The 12,611-nt window shown below is 35.4% G+C and overlaps 1 protein-coding gene across 1 annotated transcript in view; it reads left to right on the top strand.

Annotated features, from left to right (window-relative positions):
• LRP6 (LDL receptor related protein 6) overlaps positions 1 to 12,611 on the top strand; it is a 179,909-nt gene that overhangs the window by 147,904 nt on the left and 19,394 nt on the right. Inside the window, exons 14-17 of the mRNA XM_049627077.1 lie at positions 44 to 255; positions 1,197 to 1,387; positions 8,712 to 8,921; positions 11,678 to 11,803. Coding sequence (XP_049483034.1) covers positions 44 to 255; positions 1,197 to 1,387; positions 8,712 to 8,921; positions 11,678 to 11,803 — 739 coding nt within the window. The remainder of the gene's footprint in view (positions 1 to 43; positions 256 to 1,196; positions 1,388 to 8,711; positions 8,922 to 11,677; positions 11,804 to 12,611) is intronic.

Here is a 12,611-nt window from a genome sequence, read left to right as displayed (position 1 = left end):
TTGGAGCCTAATTTTCTATGTGTGCGTCTTTTTCTTTCCCTAGGGTTTTACTGTGGTTGTGAGCTCAGTTCCAAATCAGAACCTGGAAATACAACCCTATGACCTCAGCATTGATATTTATAGCCGCTACATTTACTGGACTTGTGAGGCCACCAATGTCATTAACGTAACAAGATTAGATGGGAGATCAATTGGAGTGGTATTAAAAGGCGAGCAAGACCGACCTCGAGCCATTGTGGTAAACCCAGAGAAAGGGTATGCTACTCAAGTTGCTTTCAGATATCGTGGCATGTGAGATCCTCATCAGCCTTCCTTTTCAGCTCATTAGTTATTTACCTTTAATGTACTGTGCTTCAGTGAAAAAACTCGATATGCTCTATCTACCTGCCCCTGCGTTTTCTTGTATTTTTGCTTTCCCTGACTTTCCTGCCTAGAATTTCTTTCCTTTGTCACTATTGCTTTAGTTCTAATTTCTGCCCATACCTCCAAGACTGAACTGCAGTGAAGTTTTCCTTGAGCTAGCCCACCCCAGCCTGGCGTGGTTTTCCCCTTTCCCAAATACCCAGCACTCTGTATCTCTGTCTCTCTAGTTATGCTTAGAACTCTACCTCAGACTTAATTGTGTTTTTGGTGTTATATTTTCTCCTAGACTTTAGGTTCCTTTATGACAAGAACTAATGTTTTCTGTCATTCAATACAGAGCTTTACATTTGGTAAAATAGTACTTTTTTGCATCTGAATGAATGATAAGGAATTCAGCAGGGGAAGTAGCTTACTTCAAAAGAGTTACTGGAAAGAGATGAACTTCAGAATTTAAATATAAGAAATAACTCATATATGACTTATTTTTAGTTATGAAATAGACTAATTGGAGAAGGAATTTAAAATTTTGAGTCCAGGTCTCTCTGATCACTGTTCTTTTATTTCTGTATTGTAATATTCCAAAAGCATAGGTGTGCCTGTGTCTATCATTTCATTTTATTAATTCATGAAAATTAGCTCCCCAAGAAATTCTGTATACTCTGTGTTACTGTTATCAAAAGTAATAAAAGTATCCCATGGCCTTAAAAATAACACATTCTACAACATTTAAAAATAAGATTTTAAAATATTCTACTCCTTATATCTTTAAGAATAGTCTCATTTTGTATGGTTTCTTACTTTGATAAACTTACTGTTTCCTCCTTTCTCTTCAGGTATATGTATTTTACCAATCTTCAGGAAAGGTCTCCCAAAATTGAACGGGCTGCTTTGGATGGAACAGAACGGGAGGTCCTCTTTTTCAGTGGCCTAAGTAAACCAATTGCATTAGCCCTTGATAGCAGATTGGGCAAGCTCTTTTGGGCAGATTCTGATCTCCGTCGAATCGAAAGCAGTGATCTCTCAGGTACCCAAGAAATGTAATTCCTTATTTTAATTTCAGTTATTGAGACGATTCATTAATAGAATTTATATTTTTCTTCCATTTTATTATTTTTGTGGACATTTGTTTACAGTTCTTTCTAATTTTTTTTTAATACTCATTTTTTGAGAGAGCACGAGCGAGCATGAGTGGGGGAGGGGTAGAGAGAGAGGGAGACACAGAATCTGAAGCAGGCTCCAGGCTCTGAACTGTCGGCACAGAGCCCAACGCGGGGCTTGAACTGACCAAAGTCAGACGCTTAACTGACTGAGCCACCGAGGCGCCCCTTCTTTCTAAAGGGTTAGTATCAGGTTGGTTGGGAAGCACTTTTTCTTCAACCACGTATGTGATTGATCCCTCTATTATATAATACTTTCCCCGTTTTCTTGATTTGGCCTCTATAAATAATACATTTCTGATGTATCACTTCTCCATTCCTAATTCTTGTGCTCTAGTTTATGTTCTTATCTGAACTCTGGCCTGAGTTGTAGCCAGTGAAATCTCCTCCCTGCTGATTCCCTCCCACCCCCCAGAAAGTTTATGCATTTTTCCCAAACTACTTTTCTGAAGCATGGTATCTGATCATGTCACTGCTACTAAAAAAAATCTTCAGGATAATCTCATAACCTGAAGAAAGAACACTAGTTGTATACTTAAGTTGGTATTTGCCTTTCACAAAGCCATCGTCAACCTCAAATGATCTTAATTCATGGTATTTTAACCAAATTAAATCACTTGCTGGTGTTCGTTTGTCTTCAAACCTCTGTCTGCAATCATAGTTACTTCACCTACCCGCCCCCCCAGTTTCTGATGTCCAAATATTCTGTGTGCCCTCACTACTGATCAAGTAAATGAAATTAAAATAATAAACTATTTATATGTATCAGAGTGGCAAAAATATGTTAAGGTTTATTATACCCAACGTTGGCCAGAATGGTAGAGAATGGCATGCTCTCGTGCACTTTGGTATAAGTGGAATTGGTAAGACCTTTCCGGAGGGCGGTTTGCCAATGCATTTCTTTTTTCTTTTTTTTATTGATTATTCATTTTTGAGAGAGAGAGAGTGCACGTGAGCAGGGGAGGGACAAAGAGAGAGGGAGACACAATCTGAAGCAGGCTCCTGGCTCTGAGCTGTCAGCCCAGAGCCTGATGTGGGGCTTGAACCCACAGACCCATGAGATCATGACTTGAACTGAAGTCAGATGCTCAACAGACTGAGCCACCCAGGTACCATTGAATTTCCCTTTTAGATAGTTTTTTTCTTTACAGAAATAATGACCCACTTGTACAAGGGTACCTGCTCAGCATTATTTATAATAATGTGTCACAGAGAAATACATTCTGATATATCAAGTGTATGCAATATAACAGTCATTCCAAAAGAAATGAGGTAGATCTGTGTGCACTGACATAGAAGGATAATTTTTTATTTTCTTTTTTCTTTTTTGAGAGAATATATGCGTGTACATGGGAGAACCGGGGGAGGAACAAAGGGAGAGGGAGAATGAGGATTCTAAGCAGGTTCCATGCCCAGCATAGAACCTGATGTGGGACTCAGTCCCATAACCATGACATCATGACCTGAGCTGTAATCAAGAATCAGACGCTTAATTGACTGAGCCACCCAGCTGCCCCAAAGGATAATTTTTAGAAATTAAGTTGCATGACAATGTTTTTGTTTAAGGTTAAATTAATTTTATATATGTATGTACATGCCCACACTATATTTGATGGCAGATTGCTCTTTAAAAATATTTAAACTGTGTATACCCACATGTACCTATACACACATACAAATAGGTAGGTATACTATTAAGAAACACATGGGTATGTTTGTATTTTGTTCAAGGAATAGGCAAGCAGATATACCTTGAGGAAGGTCTGGAAGGCTAGCATACTAATATGTTGAGAGTATTTCTGTATCACTTGAATTTTATATGTTTGAATACATTTATAACTTTCTTAAACTAGAAAATATTCTCTTTTCAGGTTCAAATGCCTCCTTCCATTATGCCTTTTCTGATTCCAGTCATGCACACATTTATCCATATGTATACACATACCTCACATGGAATATTCTTTCCCTCATCTATTCACCTGTATCTTTTATGCCACCTCTAATTTGAATAATAGTTATTTGTCAGTGTTTTAACTCTTATTAGTCTTATTAGCCTTCTTTCCTTTTCTCTACATTTATCATGGTTTTTTTGTTATGAAATTAACACATGTCCATTAAAGACAGTTTAGAAAAGAAAAAATCCAAAAACACTATCATTATTAATTTAACTTCCATTTTTTTAATGCCTTTTTTTTCCCTACCCTTAATTATGAAATGGTTCTAGCATACAGAAAGTATGAGTTCCTATCATCCAACTTTGTTAAATCTTAGTTTTTTGGGCCATTTTTGCTTTTGAACTATTTCTTGTCCTTGAGACAATACTTCAAGGAGAATTTTGAAGCCCTTACATATCCATCCCCAATTCTATTCTCCTCCCTCTTTTCCTTAAGGTAACTTTTGATGTTTTTCTTCGTCATGCATATTTTGCTGTGTGTGTGTGTGTGTGTGTGTGTGTGTGTGTGTGTGTGTCTTTTGCCATACATACACATTACACATATATTTGAACTTTTGTTTCACTTTTTAAGTTTAATATAAATAGTATCGTGTATTCTTTTGTAACTTGCTTTTTTCCAGACATATCATGGTTTTGAGATGATCCCTGTTGATCCAAAACTCTGTCATTTGTTTTCAAGCTAAATAGTATTTCATTACATGAATCATTCTATAATTTCTCTATTCTGCTGTCTCAACTGCTATTTCCAGTTTCTTAGCATTAAAAGCAATGTTGTAGTGAATATTCTTGTGCACATATTTGAACATTTCTCTAATGGCCTGAACCTAGTAGTAGAATTGCTATTTAATGTGCTATGTATATATTCACCTTGAATAGATATATCCAGATTGCTCTTCAACATGATTATATCAATTTAAGATACCCACCAGAAGTGTGTGAGTTGTCCCTCTAGTATTTGGTATTGTTAGACTTCTAAATTTTTAGTATTGCAGTAGTTTAAAAGTATATCTCAGTAACAAAATTCGCATTTCCCTGTTTGATATTAATTTATTGGTCATTCATTTTTTTTCTTCTGTGAATTGCTATTTATTGATATTTTTTCTATCACTGATTTTTAAAAACTCTTTATTCAGACTATTAATCCATTATCAAGTTACATATATATTGGAGGAGAATTGGCATATTAAAGAAATTCAGTCTTTTCATCCATGACTGTGATGGATCCCTCCATTTGTTTAGGTCTTATCTGATAATTTTTAGTATATCTTTATACTTTTCTCTATAGAGGAGGGTATATGTTGCATAAATCTTCCAATTTGTGATTTACCTTTTCACTCTTCCAATAGTGTCCTTAGATGAAAAAGTTCTTAATTTTAGTGCAGTACAGTTTACTAATTTTCCCCCTTATGATTAGTACTTTTTATGTTCTGTTTAAGAAACCTTTGCCTACTGCAAAGTTACAGAGGGATTTTATGGGTTTTGTTCCTAAAAATTAAAAAAAAAATTTTTTTTTTAACTTTTATTTTTGTTGAGAGACAGAGACAGAACATGAGCAGGGGAGGGGCAGAGAGAGAGGGAAATACAGAATCTGAAACAGGCTCCAGGCTCTGAGCTGTCAGCACAGAGCCCAACGCGGGGCTCGAACCCACTAACTGTGAGATCATGACCTGAGCCGAAGTCGGACTCTCAACCAACTGAGCCACCCAGGCACTCCCTAAAATTTTTCTGTTTAACTTTTCTTAGTTAGATCTATGATCCATTGGCAATTTATTTTTGGGCATGGGGTGAGGTAGGGGTTAAAAATTTTTTTTTCATGTTACTATTTAACACCAGTTTTAGAGAAGACCATACTTTCTCCACTATTTTCTAATGTCACCTTTGTTGTAAATGAAGTGACTGTATTTCTGTGAGTTTGTTTCTGATGTTCCCTTGGTTACTTTGTCTTATGTGGTATTTTATTGTCTTAATCATTATAATGTTATAAACAAATTTATTTGGCAATGTTCGTCCTTAGTATTTCATCACAATGGCTGTTGCTTTTTTTTTTTTTTTTTTTTTTTTTTTTTTGCATTTCCATATACATTCTAGAATCTACCTCTGAGTTTCCACCAAGAATGAAAGAAACCTAGTGGAATTTTGACTGGGTTTGCTTTGAATTTATAGGTCAATTTAGAGAGAATTATTTTTATATTAGTCTTCCAAACTATGAACATGGTATATCCATCCATTTTTTTAGAACTTTAATTTCCCTCAGTGTTTTATAGTTTTCTTCGTAGAGGTCTTTCCCATCTTCACTAGAGTTATTCGTTGGTATTTGAAGCTTTTGAATGCTAGTGGTAAAGCTAGTGGTAATTCTAAATTTTTAATATTTTAATCTCTGGTTATGGCTGGAATATAGACATAGTTTCTTTTTCTCCCATTCCTGCTATATTGAGCTTATTCCCAGGGACCTTGTTAAATTCATTTATTTGTGGTTTCTTTATGATTTTGTATGTCATAGAACCATTTGTCTACAAATAATGAAAGTTTCATTTCTTCTTTTGCAGTACTTTTTCCTTGTTACCTTATAACACCGACTGGTACCTCCAATACAATGTTGAATAGAACAATAGAATCCTTGGGTGTTTGTTTTGTTTTGTTTTTCTTGATTTAGAGGAACGCATTCAATACTTCATGATTAGGTATTATGTTTGCTGAGGTTTTCTGTAGATAACATTTTTATCAGATTAAGAAAGTTCCTTCTGTTCCTAGTTTTCTAGAATAAATCAAACTCGGCATGATAACATTTTCCTTTTTATATATTGCTGGATTTGATTTGCTAATGTTTTGTTTAAGGGTTTGTATCTGTGTTCATGAGAATGATTACCCTATAATTTTCCTTTCTTATAGTGTACTGGGCATTTTGCCATCAAGGTTATGTTGACCTCATAAAATGTTTCCTCTTTTTCTGTTTTCTGAAAAAGGTTAGTGTAAAACTGGTAGTTTTATTTTTTCCTTGCTTGTATATTCACAGATAATCATACACTTTTATCATGGGATCTCTTTTTGCTTCATATTTTGAGCCTGCCACAGAGCCTTTTACACTGGATTGCATTTAGTACATGCGTAGTTTGTTGAATAAATAAGCGTATCTTCATTGCTGGTTCCAGTGTTTTACTTCCCCTTTTATCACTGCCATCAAAGTAGATCAGGTCCTTATCATGTCTGGGATTCTACAGTGACACTGTTGACAGCTCTTTTTTTCTCAGTGGTCCACTTGAAACCATCCTTGCACAACTAATCCTTTTTATTCATTCTTCTTCTTATTTTTAACTTAATCTCATCAAAGTAATACATGTAAATATTTGTGGAAATCAAATGCTTATACTCAGTTATAACAGAAAATAAGTCTACTGTTCTCCTACATACTCACTTCCCACTCTGAGGCATCTATTTTAAAACAACTTGCTTAAAGCTGCTATTTCTCCATTTTTCAATTTTAGACATCACAAGTTGACTTATTTAATAGAAGATAAAGATTTTGCTGTCTTAAACCATATAAGGCCAAAATACTCATATGAACTCTCCTCCTATCCTCCCAGGGTAGTTATATCGTAATTTTTAAGTTCATACTTAATTGTTATTTATGGCTATGAAAATATTACCTTTAACCGTGTTGCCTTCTGTAGCTTTTTTTCCCCCCTGAAGTTAATCTTGTCTAATGTAAATATTATTTCAGTACATACAGATGGATCAAGCAATCCATCTTTTTTCTTTTTAATTGAAAGCATACCTCTTGAATTTCTTTATCATCTTGCTCCAATCTGGATTTGCTTGCTTTTTTAGGCCAACTTCCTTTCACTGTTATCCTGGGAATGCACCTGCCTTTCTCCTTGGTGCTGAACCCTGACTGGATTCCATGTCTCTGGCTAATTTCTTTTTCTTGGTAGAATGCATCCTCTATTATTTCTTGAAAGGGGTTCATAGGAGGTTAAATTTTTTCATTTATTTGTCTGAATTTTTTCCCCTCACATTTGATTGATAATTTGGATATGTATAGAATTCATGTTTCATAACTATTTTTATCTCCCAGTTTTGAAGGCAGAACTCTGTTGTCTTCAACCATCTCATGTCATTGTGATTCCCAACTATTTGTATATGATCCTTTATTTTCCCCTCCAGAAACTTTTAACATCTTTTCTTTTTCCTAAATATTCTAGAATCTAATGATAATATGCCTTTGTGTGATCCCTCCCTGTCTTCCCTCTTCTGTTTCTTTCTTTTCATTGAACTCGTTACTAGGTGAATTCTTTGTATCTGGAAACTTAACATCTTTTTTTTGTTTTTAATGTTTATTTTTGAAAGAGAGACAGACAGACAGACAGACAGACACAGAGCATTAGCAGGGGAGGGGCAGAGGGAGAGGGAGATATGGAATCTGAATCAGGCTTCAGGCTCCAGGCTGTGAGCTGTCAGCACAGAGCCAGACACGGGTCTCGAACTGTGAGATCATGACCTGATCTGAAGTTGGATGTTTAACCGACTGAGCCACCCAGGCACCCCTGGAAACTTACATCTTGAGTTCTAGAAAGGTTTTTTTTTTTTTTTTTTAATGTTTCTTTAATGATTTGTTTTCTCATTCTGGAACTTTTACTCAGATGTTGAATCTTGATTTTTCCTCAGATGTTGTGAGTATTTTTCTCACTTATTTTCCATCTCTTTATCTGAGAGAGTTTTTCCAATTTATCTTCAAACCCTCCTGTTGGATTTTTTTCGAGCTTTCATATATTTAATTTCCAGGGATTCTTTTTTGTTCTGTGAATGCCTTGCCCCCATCAAAAGCATCCTGCTCTTCAGGGTTTTGTTGCTCTTGATTTGTTTTTTTCTGCTTTATCCAGAGAAGTACCATTTTTATCTGTTTTATATGTTAAGCCTTTTCATAAAGTTTAATTTGAAGAATAGAATTTGGTTTTTAAAAATGTTTGAAAACTACTCTTAAGTTTTTGTCCATGTTTCTATGAACTAAAGTATTTACTGTGTGTTGGGCACTTACTTGCTTTTGTTTGTACTTAAGTGTCTAATCTGTTTTCTGATATATATATCTTCTCAGAATGATTTTTAATTCTTGTGGTAAAGAGCTTACTTACCATATTTTCCTTTTCAGTACTTTTAGAATCTAACTGGTATTCAGTCAGTAATTATTGAATGCATGACTTGACCCACATGAATCATTGCTGTTGAATGTTCTCCTTTCCAAGGTGCCAACCGGATAGTATTAGAAGACTCCAATATCTTGCAGCCTGTGGGACTGACTGTGTTTGAAAACTGGCTATATTGGATTGACAAGCAGCAGCAAATGATTGAAAAAATTGACATGACAGGTCGAGAGGGTAGAACCAAAGTCCAGGCTCGAATTGCCCAGCTTAGTGACATTCATGCAGTAAAGGAGCTGAACCTACAGGAATATAGTAAGTGCTGATGACATACTGCTAATTGCAGGATTCATATTTGTTGTAAGAGATTAAGATGGAATTAAGATGTTCTTGTGTGTCTTCTTACCTTTTTTTTTTTTTAACAGATTTTTGTGCACTTTTAATTTTGCCAATTTTTAAACTCTGTGTTTTTTTGTTTTTTGTTTTTTTTTTTTTAATTTTTTTTTCAACGTTTTTTATTTATTTTTGGGACAGAGAGAGACAGAGCATGAACGGGGGAGGGGCAGAGAGAGAGGGAGACACAGAATCGGAAACAGGCTCCAGGCTCCGAGCCATCAGCCCAGAGCCTGACGCGGGGCTCGAACTCACGGACTGCGAGATCGTGACCTGGCTGAAGTCGGACACTTAACCGACTGCGCCACCCAGGCGCCCCAACTCTGTTTTTAAAACCTTACATCAAACTCATCTGGGAACTTTTTCAAATTAAACATCATTTCCCCATAAAACAGGAGTGGGGAAAGCAATGGTTTTGTTCATTTTCAAAAATTGCCCCAGATACAGCAGACTCTTCTTTGCATGCCTTCTTTCTCACCTTAAGCCCCTTGAAGAATACTGGTATAAAGTATATATTTCTTTTGTTCCCTGTGCCCCCATAGTTTGAATTAAAACAAAAATTATATAATGATGAATATAGTTATCTTGGAATAACCTTATGAAGCAAAAACAAACTAAAAATTATTTTCAAAAGTTTTTGAAATAAACTTAGAGAAGATTGTGATTAACAAGTGTTTGTTTTTTCCTCCTGCGTAAATTTTTCAGTTGTCAGCTTAGAAAAGTACCCATAATTTTTTTTTTAATCCTACTGGAAACTTTTTAATATGGCTCATCATCTTGCCCTAATTTCTTATTAGTATCAAAAGACCCCTCATAGCAATCACTACTCTGGGTTTTATGTGATTGTACCAGGAATGCTAATGTTAAATGAAATATTAAAAGAGAGAGTTATTGAAACTCCTTAACTTCTCAGCACATTGCTTTCAAATCAAACTGGAGTATGAGAGGAGAATAGCAGAAGGAGAGCACCTTTGCTTGTTCAGGTCTTCATTATGTTGTCACTGTTCCTGAACTTTTAGAAGTTCAGGGTATTTGAGAATTAGAATTGTTGTCATTCTAAGTTATGACATGTGACTTAATGCTGAACACTTAATAGAAATAAGGCAATGATTTCGTGGTGCCTGGGTGGCTCAGTCGGCTGAGTGTCCAACTTTGGCTCAGGTCATGATCTCACAGTTTGTGAGTTCAAGCCCTGCATCGGGCTCTCTGCTATTAGCCAGAGCCCACTTTGGATCCTCTGTCCCCGTCTCTTTGCACCTTCCCCACTCACGCTTTCTCTCAAAAATAAACATTTTTTTAAAAGGCAATAGGGGCGCCTGGGTGGCTCAGTCAGTTGAGCATCTGACTTCCGCTCAGGTCATGATCTCCAGCTTGTGAGTTCGAGCCCCGCGTCAGGCTCTGTGCTGACAGCTCAGACAGAGCCTGGAACCCAGATTCTGTGTCTCCCTCTCTCTCTGCCCCTAACCCACTTGCATTCTGTCTCTCTCTCAAAAATAAATAAACATTAAAAAAAAATTTTAAAAATAAATAAAAAAGGCAATAATTTCTAAGCTGTTTATTCAGTTGACAAATGATTATTTTGTTGCAGAAAATCTCAATGGAGATTTTCAGAATTTTAGGGGGAATGTTTTTTTTTATAATCAACATTTAAATATGGTTTTATAATTGCAAAACCCTTTTTTTCCAATTTCTAATAACATTAAAGAGAGTGAGATTTTTATCAAATGTGTCATGGAATAAAGTTTGTGCTATGTAGGTTGTGCATTTTAGTACACAGTATGACTGATGTCTCTCTTGAGACATCTATATAGTATAGCACATCTTCGCATTTATAGATAGCTGACTTTCAATCTCATCAACACACACTGAAAGCGGGGTGATGTGTTATTGAGAAGGCAGAAGATAAATGGGTGGCTACTTTAGATGCTGGTATCCTGATGACAGATGTCAAGTTACTTTTAACACAGGCTAAGTAGAAAATTGAAAGCAACTCTATTAAATACAATTTGTGAGACAGACTTTGAAAACTTGCTTAACTTTGTATTAGTTTAATTTAACCTAAATATAAGGAAATTAAACATTTGTAACATTGCAAGTTACCTTTTGCAGTTGATCAAGCAAATAGTTTTTATTGTCTCTGAGTGGTTGCAATCCATGTGAACTTACGTTTCTTTAATATAACAACTCTAATTTTCTGTATTTTATTATTTCTATATTTCATTAAAAGAATACAGTTTTTAAGTAAAATCATCTTTTATAAAGGTAGAATTTCTGAGTTAAAATCTTTAGAAGACTTTTTATATTTTAAATAGAAAAACCCAGGTTTCTGCATTCTCCCTAACAATGTTTTTAGTTTCAATAATCAAATTTATTTTAGATACAAATATTTAAAGACAGTGGTTAAATACAAGTATTTTGCATTTTAAAATTGCTCTCATTTTCTTGCAATTTTTTGTAGGGATTAGGGTGAGGAATTATACTGCTAGTGAAATTAAAATCTGAGGTAATTTTACATTTGGTTTTCTTGGCAGTTCATAAATAGATTTTGACTGAACTGTCTTCCTTTCTTTCCTCCCTCCCTCCCTCCCTCCCTTACTTTCCTTTCTCTCTTTTCCTCTTCCCTCCCTCCTTGCCTCCCTCCCTTTCCCTTTTTCTCTTTTCTTTTCTCTTTTTTTCAGGACAGCACCCTTGTGCTCAGGATAATGGTGGCTGTTCACATATTTGTCTTGTAAAAGGAGATGGTACTACAAGGTGCTCTTGCCCCATGCACTTGGTTCTGCTTCAGGATGAGCTATCATGTGGAGGTAAATACGTTACTTTCTTGTGCAAGGCCAAGTGCCACTTAACATGTTCCATAACTGTCTAGCATTCTGTGAATTGTCAGTGAAATTGCTCTTTCTCCTAACTTGATTAGTCACTTTTATTCCATTCATCTGCGTCATCCTAGCCTTCTGGGTTATTCGGAGAGTGAATCCATCATGACAGGTAATAAGTGTAACCTAATCTTGGGACTAAGGAGGAAGTGCCCTTTTGAGGGGAGGGGAACTCATCTTGTGAATGACTGTATTTCCTAATAATAAAGTAGCTTTTTTCACCCCAGAGAGTAACGAAATGAATTAATTCTACCTCCTATAATCTCCATCTACTGAATTCTAGATTCTACCAAGTTTAGGTATCATTGCTGGGAATGTATCCAGTGAAAAGAATATTCTTTTATTCAAATCTATTGGTAGTTCCCTATTGTTTTTACTTATTTACCTAGCAAAAAAATTTTTTTAAGATATCACTACAATAATGTTGTAGTGAAATTCGTTCAGTCATTCATGAGAGCATTAACAAATTGGTACATTCCCTTGTTAAAGCATATTGTGGTAACATTAAATACCATAGTAATATTCATTCCCTTGATTCAGAAATAATCTTCTTGCGGATAATTCTAAATTAATTCAACTGAAAGAAAAAGACTGTTCTTTCTCTACAGTGGCAGGAATCTGAAAGGAATCTAATTTCTAATGATAGGAAAATTAGGTTAAATAACTGAGTTTATACAGCTGTTAAACATTATGACCATAAGCTCATGTAAAAATGTAGCCAAAATTTGGCTCAAGTAGA

This window comes from Panthera uncia, chromosome B4 (genome assembly GCF_023721935.1).
Source record: "Panthera uncia isolate 11264 chromosome B4, Puncia_PCG_1.0, whole genome shotgun sequence".
NCBI classification, from domain to species: domain Eukaryota; kingdom Metazoa; phylum Chordata; class Mammalia; order Carnivora; family Felidae; genus Panthera; species Panthera uncia.
This window is presented reverse-complemented; position numbering and strand designations above follow the sequence as displayed.